The sequence below is a fragment of the Saccoglossus kowalevskii genome, chromosome 8 (genome assembly GCF_978046115.1).
Source record: "Saccoglossus kowalevskii chromosome 8, keSacKowa6.1, whole genome shotgun sequence".
In the NCBI taxonomy this organism is placed as follows: domain Eukaryota; kingdom Metazoa; phylum Hemichordata; class Enteropneusta; family Harrimaniidae; genus Saccoglossus; species Saccoglossus kowalevskii.
Window position 1 is genome coordinate 5,855,197 of NC_140648.1, and position 13,275 is coordinate 5,868,471.

Here is a 13,275-nt window from a genome sequence, read left to right on the forward strand (position 1 = left end):
CAGTAAATAAACACTCACATTAATGATGCACATATTGGGTTTTGGCCGTCCCTTCGTAGTTATGTTTATTAAATGTACAGTGATGTTTCTTTGTGGTCAGACTGTTCAGTGTAAATTGTAATAAATTAATAATTGAAATTTGGTTTACTAAATGTAACTAACTAAATTTAGCATGTGTAATCAAAATTTGAATTTGTAATACCTCAAACTTGTTACTTGTACTAAAACCAGCATGTTGTTATGGAAACAAAATACTTATTAATTGTACATTTCTGTACAATAACCCCCTCCATCCAAATATGTTGCCAATAAACTTGGTTGTTTCTCTCTTCATCATTTATTTTTTTATATATACTTTTCTATGTTCCATTACTATTAAGTTAGATCTGTCTTTTCTTCAGAATTTGATGAGTTCTGGATTTCTCCCGATTCTGAATTTTAAATTCTTATCGGCTTAATATATTGTAATTTGAGGTTACTGCCTGAAAACCTGGTTTAATAATAAACAGTCGACAAGCACTGCACTGCACTACACTGCAATACTTAATGTGCAATATAGAAACTGCTGTTTGAGCAATACCATGCACTTGACCCTGGGTGTAAATAGGTATTTTGTAACTCTTTGAATGCCGTAGTAATCTTTCCTTCATTTTGCACAATTATTTTTATATGTATATTCTATAGAATCTTAGTTAATTTTAGACCAAAGGTGTATACTATAAACTGTTTTAATTTTCAAAACTATTGTTCATGAGTTCGTGAAAATTGGCAATTTTGTATCAGTGAAATTTCTCTGCGTCTTACGACACAGTGTCAGCAACTTTTGAAAATTTTGCTTTCTCGAATGCCATAAAATCATCAAATCATAGCGAGGAAAATTAAACATTTTACAGTAATGGTGTGTAAAAGGTTGATAAACATATTTGAACAAAATATGCATGTTGACAAAAGCTGACCTGCATTCAAAGTATTAACGGACATGTTATATCTGAGGAGAATGCATAAGCACAAGTCACACAGGGAAAAGCTTGAAGTAATGCATGTTTTGCATGAAAGAAATTAGATGCAATGCTGCGTTCTCTAAACGTGCACTTTGTTAATGGTACAGCAAGACTGTATTTGCTTTGCAGTATACAGTGGTACATGCATGCTTCAGCTTTTTTACCATTATATTGAATCTAGCTCAGTGTGGATGCTTAGATGACAAAAAAGTCATTCTCATGATGTATCCCACAATGCAACACTATGCAAAATGGCCGAAAGTTACTTGCTTCAGTATATGAAAGATGGTTAAAAAATATGGGTTTTGTATGTCCTTAATGAGAATTGATAATATTCTGACTGATCACTTGATGCATTGCACATTTCTGTATCAAAGTTCAAATCATTATAATGAATTTCATATATGTAGGGAGAATGCAACCTGTCATATTTTTTAATCAACTGTTCTCTGTAACATTTCTTGCTTTATTGAATTGCAGCTTAACCTTATTCTTGTATTCAGCTTGTTAAAGCAATATGTGTTCTATACTCTTGTTCCATTCATTATTAGGATACACAGTAATATTTTATTATAACATGTCATTTTATTTGAAACTATCAGGGTGAGCTCGAGTCACAGCTGCTTCAAGCTAATCCAATTCTTGAAGCATTTGGTAATGCGAAGACAGTCAAGAATGACAACTCTTCAAGATTTGTAAGTATTGTGTGCTGGTGATCAAAATATTATTATAAATTATAAAATATTGCTCAAGCATGGTACAATAGACTGTTGAAATACTGTGCATGGCGTGTACTATTTAGAGAGGAGTGTTATGCCAGAATTGAACTTGCTAGTACTATTGTTTTCTGTTTCACAATTAAATCTAGTGAAAGCGCCAACAATACCCGATACTAGTAAAGCATATTGTAGAATGTGAAAAAAAGTGGTAGGAAACATGTGTGTCATGTGACAGGGGGGGGGGGTATTGCATTTGAATACCATTACTTCAATGAAATTGACCAAATATGTACAGTACCATATTAAGCATGGCAATATCCCCCAAAATACTTTCGCATTTGTAGAATCCCATGTGATGTTTGTCGCTACTACAACGCTATGACCTTAGCTTGTCCTGTTTTTAAGTGGGATTTCATAACGTGGGATCTCGCAGTGAATGGAAAATGATCTCTTATCAATGAATATTAAATACTTGTTTCCGCCAAAAATGTTTGCAAAGAACATTAGAAAATGATCTATTTTTTCTTTTTCTTTTTCTTTCTCTTAGGGTAAATTCATCCGTATCAATTTTGATACATCTGGGTTTATTGCTGGTGCCAGTATTGAGACATGTATCCTTTATTTTCAACCAATGAATTCTGGGATAACTCAGATCAATGCTAATTAATGAAATCGTTATAGGGGATGTTTCAGTCAATCAAGCAAATACTATGTGCTTGTTATCGTATGTACAAATTTTCGTTTGCTGTACTTGATGTTGTGTAAGTTAAGACATGCAAGTTCACAATGACGCACTTAATGTATTGTGGCTGAGCTAAATATTTCACTGTGTTCTCCAAATCTGTTTCAAGTAGCTATTAAAATCATATGGTGGACATGCTTAGTCTTGTCAATTTCATATGATAATTCACTCCAAGAATGAATTTGAAAAACTGAAATTTACCATGGCTAGTTCATTTGCTTTGGCCTCTAATCAAAGTCCTCTATTTTTGTGCATATTTTTATGTTAATGAGTAATTGATTGTAAGGTGCGCAAGTTTTTAAAGTGTTTATCCCAAGTTTTACTTTATAGCTCTCAGATTTGGATGCATGTAGTGCTAGTCAGGCATTTGCTTTCTCAGTTGTTATGCTGTTGATCTAAACACACCAAGAGTTGATATTCTCTGCCATGACTGGTGTATAGATGAAAAGCAGCAATAGAAATAATCCCATATTATTGTGAGGTTTATGATTATTGTTGAACCTTTACGTCGGAGTGGGATAACAAATACTGTTTTTGTTGATATACAAAGAACTAATTTGATTCTTGGATGATTGAGTAGAAATCTGTGATTGTAGTTTTTCTTAACTAGCTAAAGATCTTCTGGAAAAGGCGCGAGTTGTACAACAGAATCCCACAGAAAGGACGTTCCATATTTTCTATCAAGTTATCCAAGGAACAACTGCTGCCCAGAAAAGTGAGTAATCATCCGATGCTGTATCTCATCTCTTCATTCTTTCTTTCCAAATAACAACTGGATTTATTATCTCAAAAACATGAATGTGTACTGCATATGTAAAATACAAAGCTTGTATCAAAAACCTGATGTGTGAAAAGGGACATTGTTATTGTAATGCTGCTATCTGTCTATCTTGGAAAAGATTGTCTGGTTCTTTATGAGCATGTGTTCTAAATGAATGGAAATGTTACTAGTGAGTGTTGGAGTGGTGTTTATTATTTGGTTCCTGTGTAATGAGTCACTATTGGTGTTCACATTCTTAAACCATTTTGCATTCCTTCTACTTGGGAAATCCACTCCTAGCCAAGTCTACTTTGAATATACTGTGTGATTGTTGTATACTCCTGATTTGTGTTCATGAGTTGTGTAGTGGATTGAAATAATTGCCCCCAAAACAGAATGTTATCAGTGGTTGTGATCAGCTGTGCCATAATGGGACCATGAAAAGTATTGGGATGCAATAAATAGCCATAGTAAAAAGTTCACAATCACAGCAATGTCGTCTTGACGATAACTGGTGTTTGTGCTTGTGCTTGAAGTGGACGACGAGTATTGTGTATCAGGTACTAGTGTTTTTATAATAGCCCTTAAATTGGTGTGTAATGTGTACAAGATTGAACTTCTCTAGTCCACAAGCAAGTTAAGCATTTAGCTATAGTTTGTCACCTAGGTTTTGGTAATTTTATGTCATGTGATATAAGATTTAGTCTGCAATGTTAAATATTTTTGATTTATTTCAATGCCAAATGGGGAAAAAGAATTAATAGTTGGTTGAGTCTAAATTCCTGACCCCCATTTGGAGAGTGATTTGTAGTTCTTGCTCAGATGTAGTTCAAAAGCAAGGACTTGTGTTTTGACATTTGACAAGTTGGGATGCATGCATGGGAGATGCACGTTTCCCAACTTGCCTCAGACCGATTACATTCAAACTTCACGCAAACATCATACTTCTTAAAAACATGCAAGTTAATTCAATTCGCGATTCGATTTCTGATTGCTGAATGTGTCCATTTTTGTACTAAAATTCATCAAAATCACACATTTGACATTCTGAAACCTGATTTTGTTTAAACTCAGTACAAGACATTAGTTAGACATTATGGCACCTTGACTCACATCGTTCAAACTGGCCTAATCAAAACGTTTTATATATGAAATACGTCATATCACACATATTCATATCTATTTGCTTTGTGTCAACATGGTTGAAATGTAGGCATTTTAATGTTACAAATTCATCAAAAAATTCATTTCTGCCTTTCCAGGTCTCAGTCATGTATGGATGGATGGATGGATTTTGTTCAAACTTGTTATATACTCTGATCATTTTGGAATGCCCATCTGTGTGTTTTAACGAATGCTGCTCGGCCATTTTCTTTTGATAAATTGTATTAAAAATGGCTGACTGGTGGCTATTTTGTTAAAACAAATGCCATTCTAAAGCCATATCTCTGACATGGCTTGACAGTTCATGTTCAACTTTATATCTCTTAAACTTGATAATTCACTGGGTCAACACAATACAAATACTTGTTTATTTAATAAGGTTTGGAGGGTTGATCCTGATGTGTTCTTGTGTAATGCCATTCAGTTGTTCGACATTCAGTAGCAACATTTTATATTAAATTAAGACCAGATATTAATAATTTGTTTGGTTTGACCGTTTCAGAGGATTTCATATTTGAAAGCGTTAATAATTATGAGTACCTGAGCAATGGTCATGTGCCAGTACCTGGCGTTGATGATCACCAGGAATTTGCCAACTCTATGGAAGCATTGAGGATTATGGGATTGAATGATGATGACATTGGATGTAAGTATTGTAGCTATTAAAAAGTTAGCAGACTTTTTCATACTGTAACATATGAAGCTGGGCGTTATCACAATACGAGGGCATTATCCACAATACGAGGGCAGTATCCACAATACGAGGGCATTATCCACAATACGAGGGTGTTATTACAATATGAGAGGGTGTTATTACAATATGAGAGGGTGTTATTACAATACGAGAGGGTGTTATTACAATACGAGAGGGTGTTATCACAATATGAGTGTTATCACAATTCGAGGGTGTTATGCACAATACAAGAGGGCATTATCACAATACGAAGGCGTTATCACAATACGAGAGCATTAATGCCCTGCATGCCTATTTTGTGGGTAAAGGTACAATGCTGAAAAATTCTTGTTCAATTATCCATGGAAGAGACTACAGATTGGTCAATTAGTTGTATTAATACAACATTTTTCTTCTACCTCCAGCTGTATTGAGAGTTGTATCTGCTGTTTTACATTATGGCAATATAAAGTTCAAACAAGAGAGGAGTTCAGATCAAGCCACTTTACCTGACAACACCGTAGCCCAAAAAGTGTGTCATTTACTTGGCTTGAATGTCACTGATTTCACCAAGGCTCTTCTCAGACCAAGAGTCAAAGTTGGACGTGATTTTGTACACAAGGCACAGACAAAAGAACAGGTAAGAAATTTAAGATTTAATTAATTTTATGTCCACCTTATTATTTCAAAGCAAAAGTTTTGTATATTTTTAGGTATTTTTCTTATAATTATTTTGATAATTTAATAGTTTCCCAATGGCTACAGGTCCTAATCAAAATTTGGGAAAAAATATGAAAAAAAATTTATTTATATGAACAAAGTTAAAGACTAAAAAAGGGGTTATAAATCCTGTATTTGTTGTCTTACTCTTACTTGTATTGTTATTTATATTTGGGCAATGTTGCTGAGGGTTATTCACGACACAGCTAAAAAAAAATGATTTTAGCTCACTGACATTCTTGTATCCAGATGTAGAATGGACATGTTTACATGTTGAAGAATGTTCAAGTTTGTTGTGTTGCATCAGGGAATCATGAAAGACCATTGTTACGCTATTAATCTTTTATTCATCCCTGTTCTATTATAGTCCGAAAATTGGGACTTATTTACACATCTGTGCAGTCGTACCTGTATCTCAAACAGGTCACTTGCATTCAACCTCCATACACACATCAAACATAAACACAGACATTTGTTTCATGGTCGAATTCTAGATGGCCATACGACGACCATTTTTAGTGCAAAAAATTCATCAAAATTGATCATTTCTGCCATTCCAGTGCTGGATCGCAGTTGTGCAAATTACATTAAAAATTAGTACATATTAGTCAATGATGACTTGTTGAGATTTATAAATTGATCACAAATATCTTGTTTTTTGTTTGTAGGTTGAATTTGCTACACAAGCACTGGCAAAGGCTTTGTATGAACGCATGTTTAAATGGATAGTACACAGAATCAATCGATCTCTTGATAGAACCAAGAGACAAGGAGCATCATTTATTGGTATTTTGGATATTGCTGGTTTTGAAATCTTTGTGATGAATTCCTTTGAGCAGATATGTATTAATTACACTAATGAGAAACTGCAGCAGCTGTTTAACCACACTATGTTCATCCTGGAACAGGTAAGTCTTGCAGCATGACAGTTGCTTTCAATCCGATTGATGGTCACATCAGTACTGTTATATGCTTGACTGTATACATTCTATCACATCTCATTTGAAAATGAAAAAAATACACTACAGCATTTGCTCTATCAGAAGTGCATCTCCAATGGAAGTGCACTTAAACCAAAAATTGTGTTTATTATATGCTGGAACATAAATACAAATTCATTTGACCATAGACCTCTGACGGTCACATGAGCACATGTACTACTAAAAAAGAAATGCAGTACATGTACCCACATCATTTGCACTTGCTCGTTGATCGGCAACAGTGACATTAATTAAATCTTACAAAATATTGCCTGATTACAAAATATTTCAAAAATAAATACTATAAATTGTTAATAATGATATGAATTATAACTCATTATTATGGTATTGTAATAATTACAGGAAGAGTACAAGAAGGAAGGAATAGAATGGAAGTTTATAGACTTTGGACTTGATCTTCAACCATGCATTGACCTTATTGAAAAGGTGAGTCACTTATGGTGTGCTTTATTGCTGCGATTCCAGTATATGTGGAATTCCACTTGTGAAAGTTTTCCATTTTCAATGTATTCGCTGTTGATCTAAACACACCAAGAGTTGATATTTTCTGCCATGACTGGTGTATAGATGCAAAGCAGCAATAGAAGTACATCCCATATTATTGTGAGGTTTATGATTATTGTTGAACCTTTACGTCGGAGTGGGATTACAAGTATATTGAGAAGACTTGCCTTTGTGGATCAGAATACGATATGCAATGTTTCCACTGAAATCTGTGATAAACGATCATACTTCCAACATGAGTAAAACACCATTGACAAGATTCAGGAATTCCTAGAGATCAAAGGATGCAGTTTCAACTCATGCATCAAAAAATTGCAGACATAACTTCACATTGCATGTTTGCTTGTTTTGTTTAATAACATGGAAATTTATTTCTGTGTTGGCTGTAAAATTTTAACTTTTTTTAGAACAAAATAAGACTTCCTTGATTAATGCCAATGTTACATTATATGTATGATATTCAGTTGTGTATACAGTTGTATATGTGTTTATCTTTTTAGCCCATGGGTATCTTAGCACTGCTTGATGAAGAATGCTGGTTTCCCAAGGCAACAGATAAAACATTTGTAGAAAAACTCATGAATACACATTCCACTCATTTTAAATTCTGTAAACCTGATATAAGAGAGAAAGCTGATTTCCAAGTTATTCACTACGCAGGAAAGGTGAGTTGACATTCAATTTCTGCATCATTCAGATTCTTGTACTCAATTCCTCTTTCAGGGCCCAATATTTAAAGTAGCCTTCAAGATGCTTCCCTTAATACCTCATTCCTCTTCAAAATAATTAAATATTTTTTTTAGCTCCGCTGTCGACTTTGTCGAGCGGAGCTTATCATATGAGTGATTGTCCGTCGTCGTCGTCCGTGTCAATGTTTTACTTTTTTGACTTCTTGAAAACTACAAGCCTGAATGCTTTGATACTTGGTGTATATGTACCTTGGGTAGACCTCTCTTATAGGTTTGTTCATTTCATGTTGATATCTTCAATTTTGGTGAATATTTTTGTCATTTTTGGTAAAAAGTGATATTTTCGACTTCTTGTAAAAAACCAATAGTCTGATTGCTTTGATATTACATATATAGGTACTACATGTGGACCTCTCTCAGATTTGTTCATTTTGTGATGATATCTTCAATTCTCTAATTTTGGTGAATATTTTTGTAATTTTTGGTAAAAAGTGATATTTTCGACTTCTTGTTAAAAACTGTAAGTCCGATTGCTTTGATACTATACATATTGTTCATTTTCTAATGATGTCTTCAGTTCTTTAATTGAAATGTGCATTGCTAACAGCGGAGCTATCTCAACCAATAGGCTGCTTGTTTATAGATTTGTTGACTTTGAAATTGGGACCCCTCAGAATACAAAGTTTTCTTGGTATTCTGATCCATTCATCAACTGAAAAAAAAACACATCTGCGACGATAACACTTCAAAGTACATGTCTGACATGACCTTTAACAATACATCTCTTGCATTATCCACCAATTGATGGTAGAGGGCGATATGAATAAAGACTTCTCTATTATTGCATGGAATATAAACTTGACATTTGTAATTTTGAAAATGACAGAATTGATTTAAAAAACACCCCTACTCTTATAAAGTCCAAAAATATCAACTATCTTGAACTTTTTTGTCAGGTTGATTATTCAGCCAAACAGTGGTTGCTGAAGAACATGGATCCTTTGAATGACAATGTTGTACAGTTGATGACAAATTCTACTGATCCATTTATAAGTGGTATCTGGAAAGATGGTAAGTCTCGTCTTTTAATGTTAAAATTGTCATCACTTTTTCTCCTGTATATAATAATTCAACATCCATGCTCACCAATTTGTAAGTTTATTTGTATTCTTTGGTGAACATGATGCATTAAAAAAGTCGTCATAGCCAAATCCTCCTCACATAATCAACAAAATTTTGTTTTCATAGCAACCATTGTTGGCATGGCAGCTACTATGAGCAATGATTCGGCATTTGGTTCCAGAACACGAAAGGGCATGTTCCGTACTGTTGGTCAGTTATACAAAGAGCAATTATCTCGATTAATGGTGACACTGAGAAATACTAATCCTAACTTTGTGCGTTGCATCATTCCAAATCATGAGAAACGGGTAAGTTTCAGTTAAAAATGTTGATTTAAGGGAACTGATCATTACCACCAAGCCGGTTTCCTGTGAGTCTCCTGCAGCATGCGTTTCTTTACCGTACCGGCTGCTGCTTTACCGTACCGGCCGTTGCTTTACCGTACCGGCCGCTGCTTTACCGTACTCGAAGGTCATTAGCCGTACCGGCAAGGCCGTTACCGTACTGGCAGGAGGCAATTCACACTTCTGACAAGTTAATTTATGCATTGATTTTCCGGTTTACCGGTAAAATGCCGACCTGTTTAAATTTCAGTTTTATGCACAGGATCGCCTGAGAAAGCAAAACTGTAGAATTAATTTGAGTAGAATTTGTTTAGTTTGTAGTTATAGTCTGTTTATAAATCATTTTGTTCATGTTTGCTATGCAGTAGCTTTCGAGGTCAAATACACCACCAGGTCAATTTGTTACGTCTTTTTATTTGTCAGAGATTAAACTTTACCATTATTATTGCATAATATTTACATTCAAGTTGCGCGTGATAATGCTACACATGATTTTTTTGAGACCATGGAGCTCCCAGTACGTCCATGTGAACTGTTGGATATGACTACAGACGGAACTGCGTCTTTATTTTATACGATATTTTTATTAGTCCCCGTTCGGACGCAGTCCGAAAACGGGGACTTATGTTTTGCCCTGTGTGCGTCCGTCCGTGCGTCCGTGATCATCTGTATCTCGAACATGCATGGACCGATTAAGTTCAAACTTCACTCATACATCACACATTATATGGGACATATGCACATGCGTTTTTTTCATGATCCGATTAACGATAGCCGAATAGCGGCCATTTTAAGGCCGAAAATGCATCAAAATCGCACATTTTCACCATTCCGGACCCGGATCTCAGTTATGCATGGACGGATTTTGTTCAAATTTGGTACATACATGAAACATAATAGGACCTTGATGCACGTCATTTTTTTTTTTGGATCGGGTTCGAAATGGCCGACTGGCGGCCATTTTGTTTTAAAGAATTCAGTTCTGGATCCGTATCTGAGACATGCTTGGATTGATCGAGTTCAAACTTCACACACACAAGGTACATCATGTCACAAATATGTATGTGCATTTGTTTCATGATCTCATTAACGATAGCCAAATGGGAGCCGCTTTAAGGCCGAAAATGCATTGAAATCGCACATTTTCACCATTCCGGACCCAGATCTCAGTTATGCATGGACGGATTTCATTCAAATTTGGTACATACATTAAACATAATAGGACCTTGATGCACGTCATTTTTTTTTTCGGATTAAGTTCGAAATAGCCGACTGGCGGCCATTTTGTTTTAAAGAATTCAGTTTTGGATCCGTATCCGAGACATGTCTGGATTGATCAAGTTCAAACTTCACACACACAAGGTACATCATGTCACAAATATGTATGTGCATTTGTTTCATGATCTCATTAACGAAAGCCAAATGGGGGCCGCTTTAAGGCCGAAAATGCATTGAAATCGCACATTTTCACCATTCCGGACCCGTATCTCAGTTATGCATGGATGGATTTTGTTCAAATTTGCTACATACATTAAACATAATAGGACCTTGATGCACGTCTTTTTTTTCGGATCAAGTTCGAAATGGCCGACTGGCGGCCATTTTGTTAAAGAATTCATTTCTGGATCCGTATCCAAGACATGTCTGGATTGATCAAGTTCAAACTTCACACACACATGGTACATCATGTCACAAATAGATTTGTGCATTTGTTTCATGATCTGCTTAACAATAGCGGAATGATGGCCATTTTAAGGCCGAAAATGCATCAAAATCACGTATTTTCACAATTCCAGAACCGGATCTCAGTCATGCATGGATGGATTTTGTTCAAATTTGGTACATACATTAAACATAATAGGACCTTGATGCACGTCATTTTTTTTTTCGGATTAAGTTCGAAATAGCCGACTGGCGGCCATTTTGTTTTAAAGAATTCAGTTTTGGATCCGTATCCGAGACATGTCTGGATTGATCAAGTTCAAACTTCACACACACATGGTACATCATGTCACAAATAGATATGTGCATTTGTTTCATGATCTGCTTAACAATAGCGGAATGATGGCCATTTTAAGGCCGAAAATGCATCAAAATCACGTATTTTCACAATTCCAGAACCGGATCTCAGTCATACATGGATGGATTTTGTTCAGATTTAGCACAATGTGTTGTACATATGCAGGTGCATTTCGGTCATGATCTGCTTTGAATGTATATGTCACTCAAATATGAACGGAACGGGGACGTGTCATTGACAATGACTTGTTTTTTTAAAATTGGGATCAGTGCTCCCAAATCAACTGAGCCGACAAAGTGGGTTACAAAAATAACAGTTCCATGAAAGTGGCTATATTTGTGTATGATGAATCCTGAGTCGGTAGTTTTGGCATGTAACCTAATGGTTTTGGTTATTGTTAAAAATGCACAGTGCAGACGTAATTTTGTTTTCATTTTTTCACTTTATCTGGCGCCAGTGCACGTGTGCTTGGATGTTTTTTTATTCAGTGATTGGGCTAAATATTTGACGACGTTGCCAACGTATTCAACATACGAAAATAGCATGTGTGTGCGTTTGCGTGAATGATAGATGCAGACGAGATTTCTCGTCGCAACGCATTTTATTAGTTTATTTCCAACGCGAGTGGTCGGCGCCTTTGATTGCATTTAGTTTGTTCTTTCATTCGCAAAATCTATCGCTGGCACCGTTTATTTTGTTATGTCTCACAACTGAATGTCCAAGCTGACTTTGTATTGGCTGTAATTATATTTTTTTTGTAAAACAAAAAAAAAGTCCCGACCTTTCCAGTCTAAATCGTATTCTGCCCCAAACCAAACAGCCCTTTTCAGGGCCAATCACATGTTCCAAAAAGAGATATACCGGCACACTTGCACACTCTGTTTTGTTATAATAAAGTTACATTGGGGATTGTTGGAGGAGGTGTGTAAATATCGGGTAAATATGTTTGGACAATTCCATAAGCAAACTCACAAAATGAGGTCGAAAAGCAATAGAAAAATGTTGACCTAGAGCAAGGTCAAATTCCGTTTTACGCACTTGAATTTTATCTGGACTACGTGCACGCGTTGCGCGTGTTATTGTCAACAAAGTATCAAAACAGATTTTCGAACGCCCAAGCCCGAATTTAAATACATGTGAGCTCGGCCAAGCGAGTCACGCTGACACATTATGCAAGTATCATCGAATTCATGCGACATGTTGAGACGTTTTATTCAACGTCGTGGGTAAGCTACGATGTAGGACTGTCGTTTTATAGCGTTACAGGCGATCATGAATATGTGAATAACACACATATATTGAAAAAAAAACATGAAATTTCAGAAAGACTTTTTTATTTAATTTATTTATTTGTATTTCGACGGTTGTCCGACTTTCTTTCCACTGTGTGAGCTACTGACAAATATAAACAAATAATTAACCCATCGAGTCCTCTAGTCGACTGGGACGTAACACTCTGTTGTACAAGTCATGTCCTTTTCAAATTATTCACTTTCAATGGGTGGGTAAAAAAAAATTCTTAATGTTTGCAAAATGCCCAATTAATTCATGCATGACTCACGGTTACCGGCAGGGCGCCGATCAGTTACCGGGGCTTTGTTTACCATGCATTCATTAATCGAAGGTGATAAATAGTCGGTATTGGTCCTATCAGTACGGTAATTGTCCGACCGGTACGGTAACGCAACGGTCGGTACGGTAAAGCAACGACCGGTACGGTAAAGCAACGACCGGTACGGTAAAGCAACGACCGGTACGGTAAACCAAGTCAAACTCGCAGGAAACCGGCTGGGTGGTAATGATCAGTTCCCTAAGT

The 13,275-nt window shown here is 35.8% G+C and overlaps 1 protein-coding gene across 2 annotated transcripts in view; it reads left to right on the forward strand.

The window, feature by feature from the left end:
• The first annotated feature begins 1,611 nt into the window (after nt 1–1,611).
• The window catches only part of LOC100378602 (uncharacterized), a 29,813-nt gene continuing 18,149 nt past the window's right edge, over nt 1,612–13,275 (forward strand). The window contains exons 1-10 of one of the 2 annotated variants that reach the window (XM_085502082.1): nt 1,612–1,696; nt 2,268–2,331; nt 3,079–3,177; nt 4,889–5,032; nt 5,485–5,699; nt 6,448–6,687; nt 7,123–7,206; nt 7,785–7,949; nt 8,930–9,044; nt 9,222–9,403. In XM_085502082.1, the coding sequence (XP_085358208.1) occupies nt 4,987–5,032; nt 5,485–5,699; nt 6,448–6,687; nt 7,123–7,206; nt 7,785–7,949; nt 8,930–9,044; nt 9,222–9,403 (1,047 nt within the window). In that variant the 5' untranslated portion in view covers nt 1,612–1,696; nt 2,268–2,331; nt 3,079–3,177; nt 4,889–4,986. Of the gene's footprint in view, nt 1,697–2,267; nt 2,332–3,078; nt 3,178–4,888; nt 5,033–5,484; nt 5,700–6,447; nt 6,688–7,122; nt 7,207–7,784; nt 7,950–8,929; nt 9,045–9,221; nt 9,404–13,275 lie in introns of those variants that run through there. The other variant, XM_085502083.1, reaches the window with a different exon arrangement.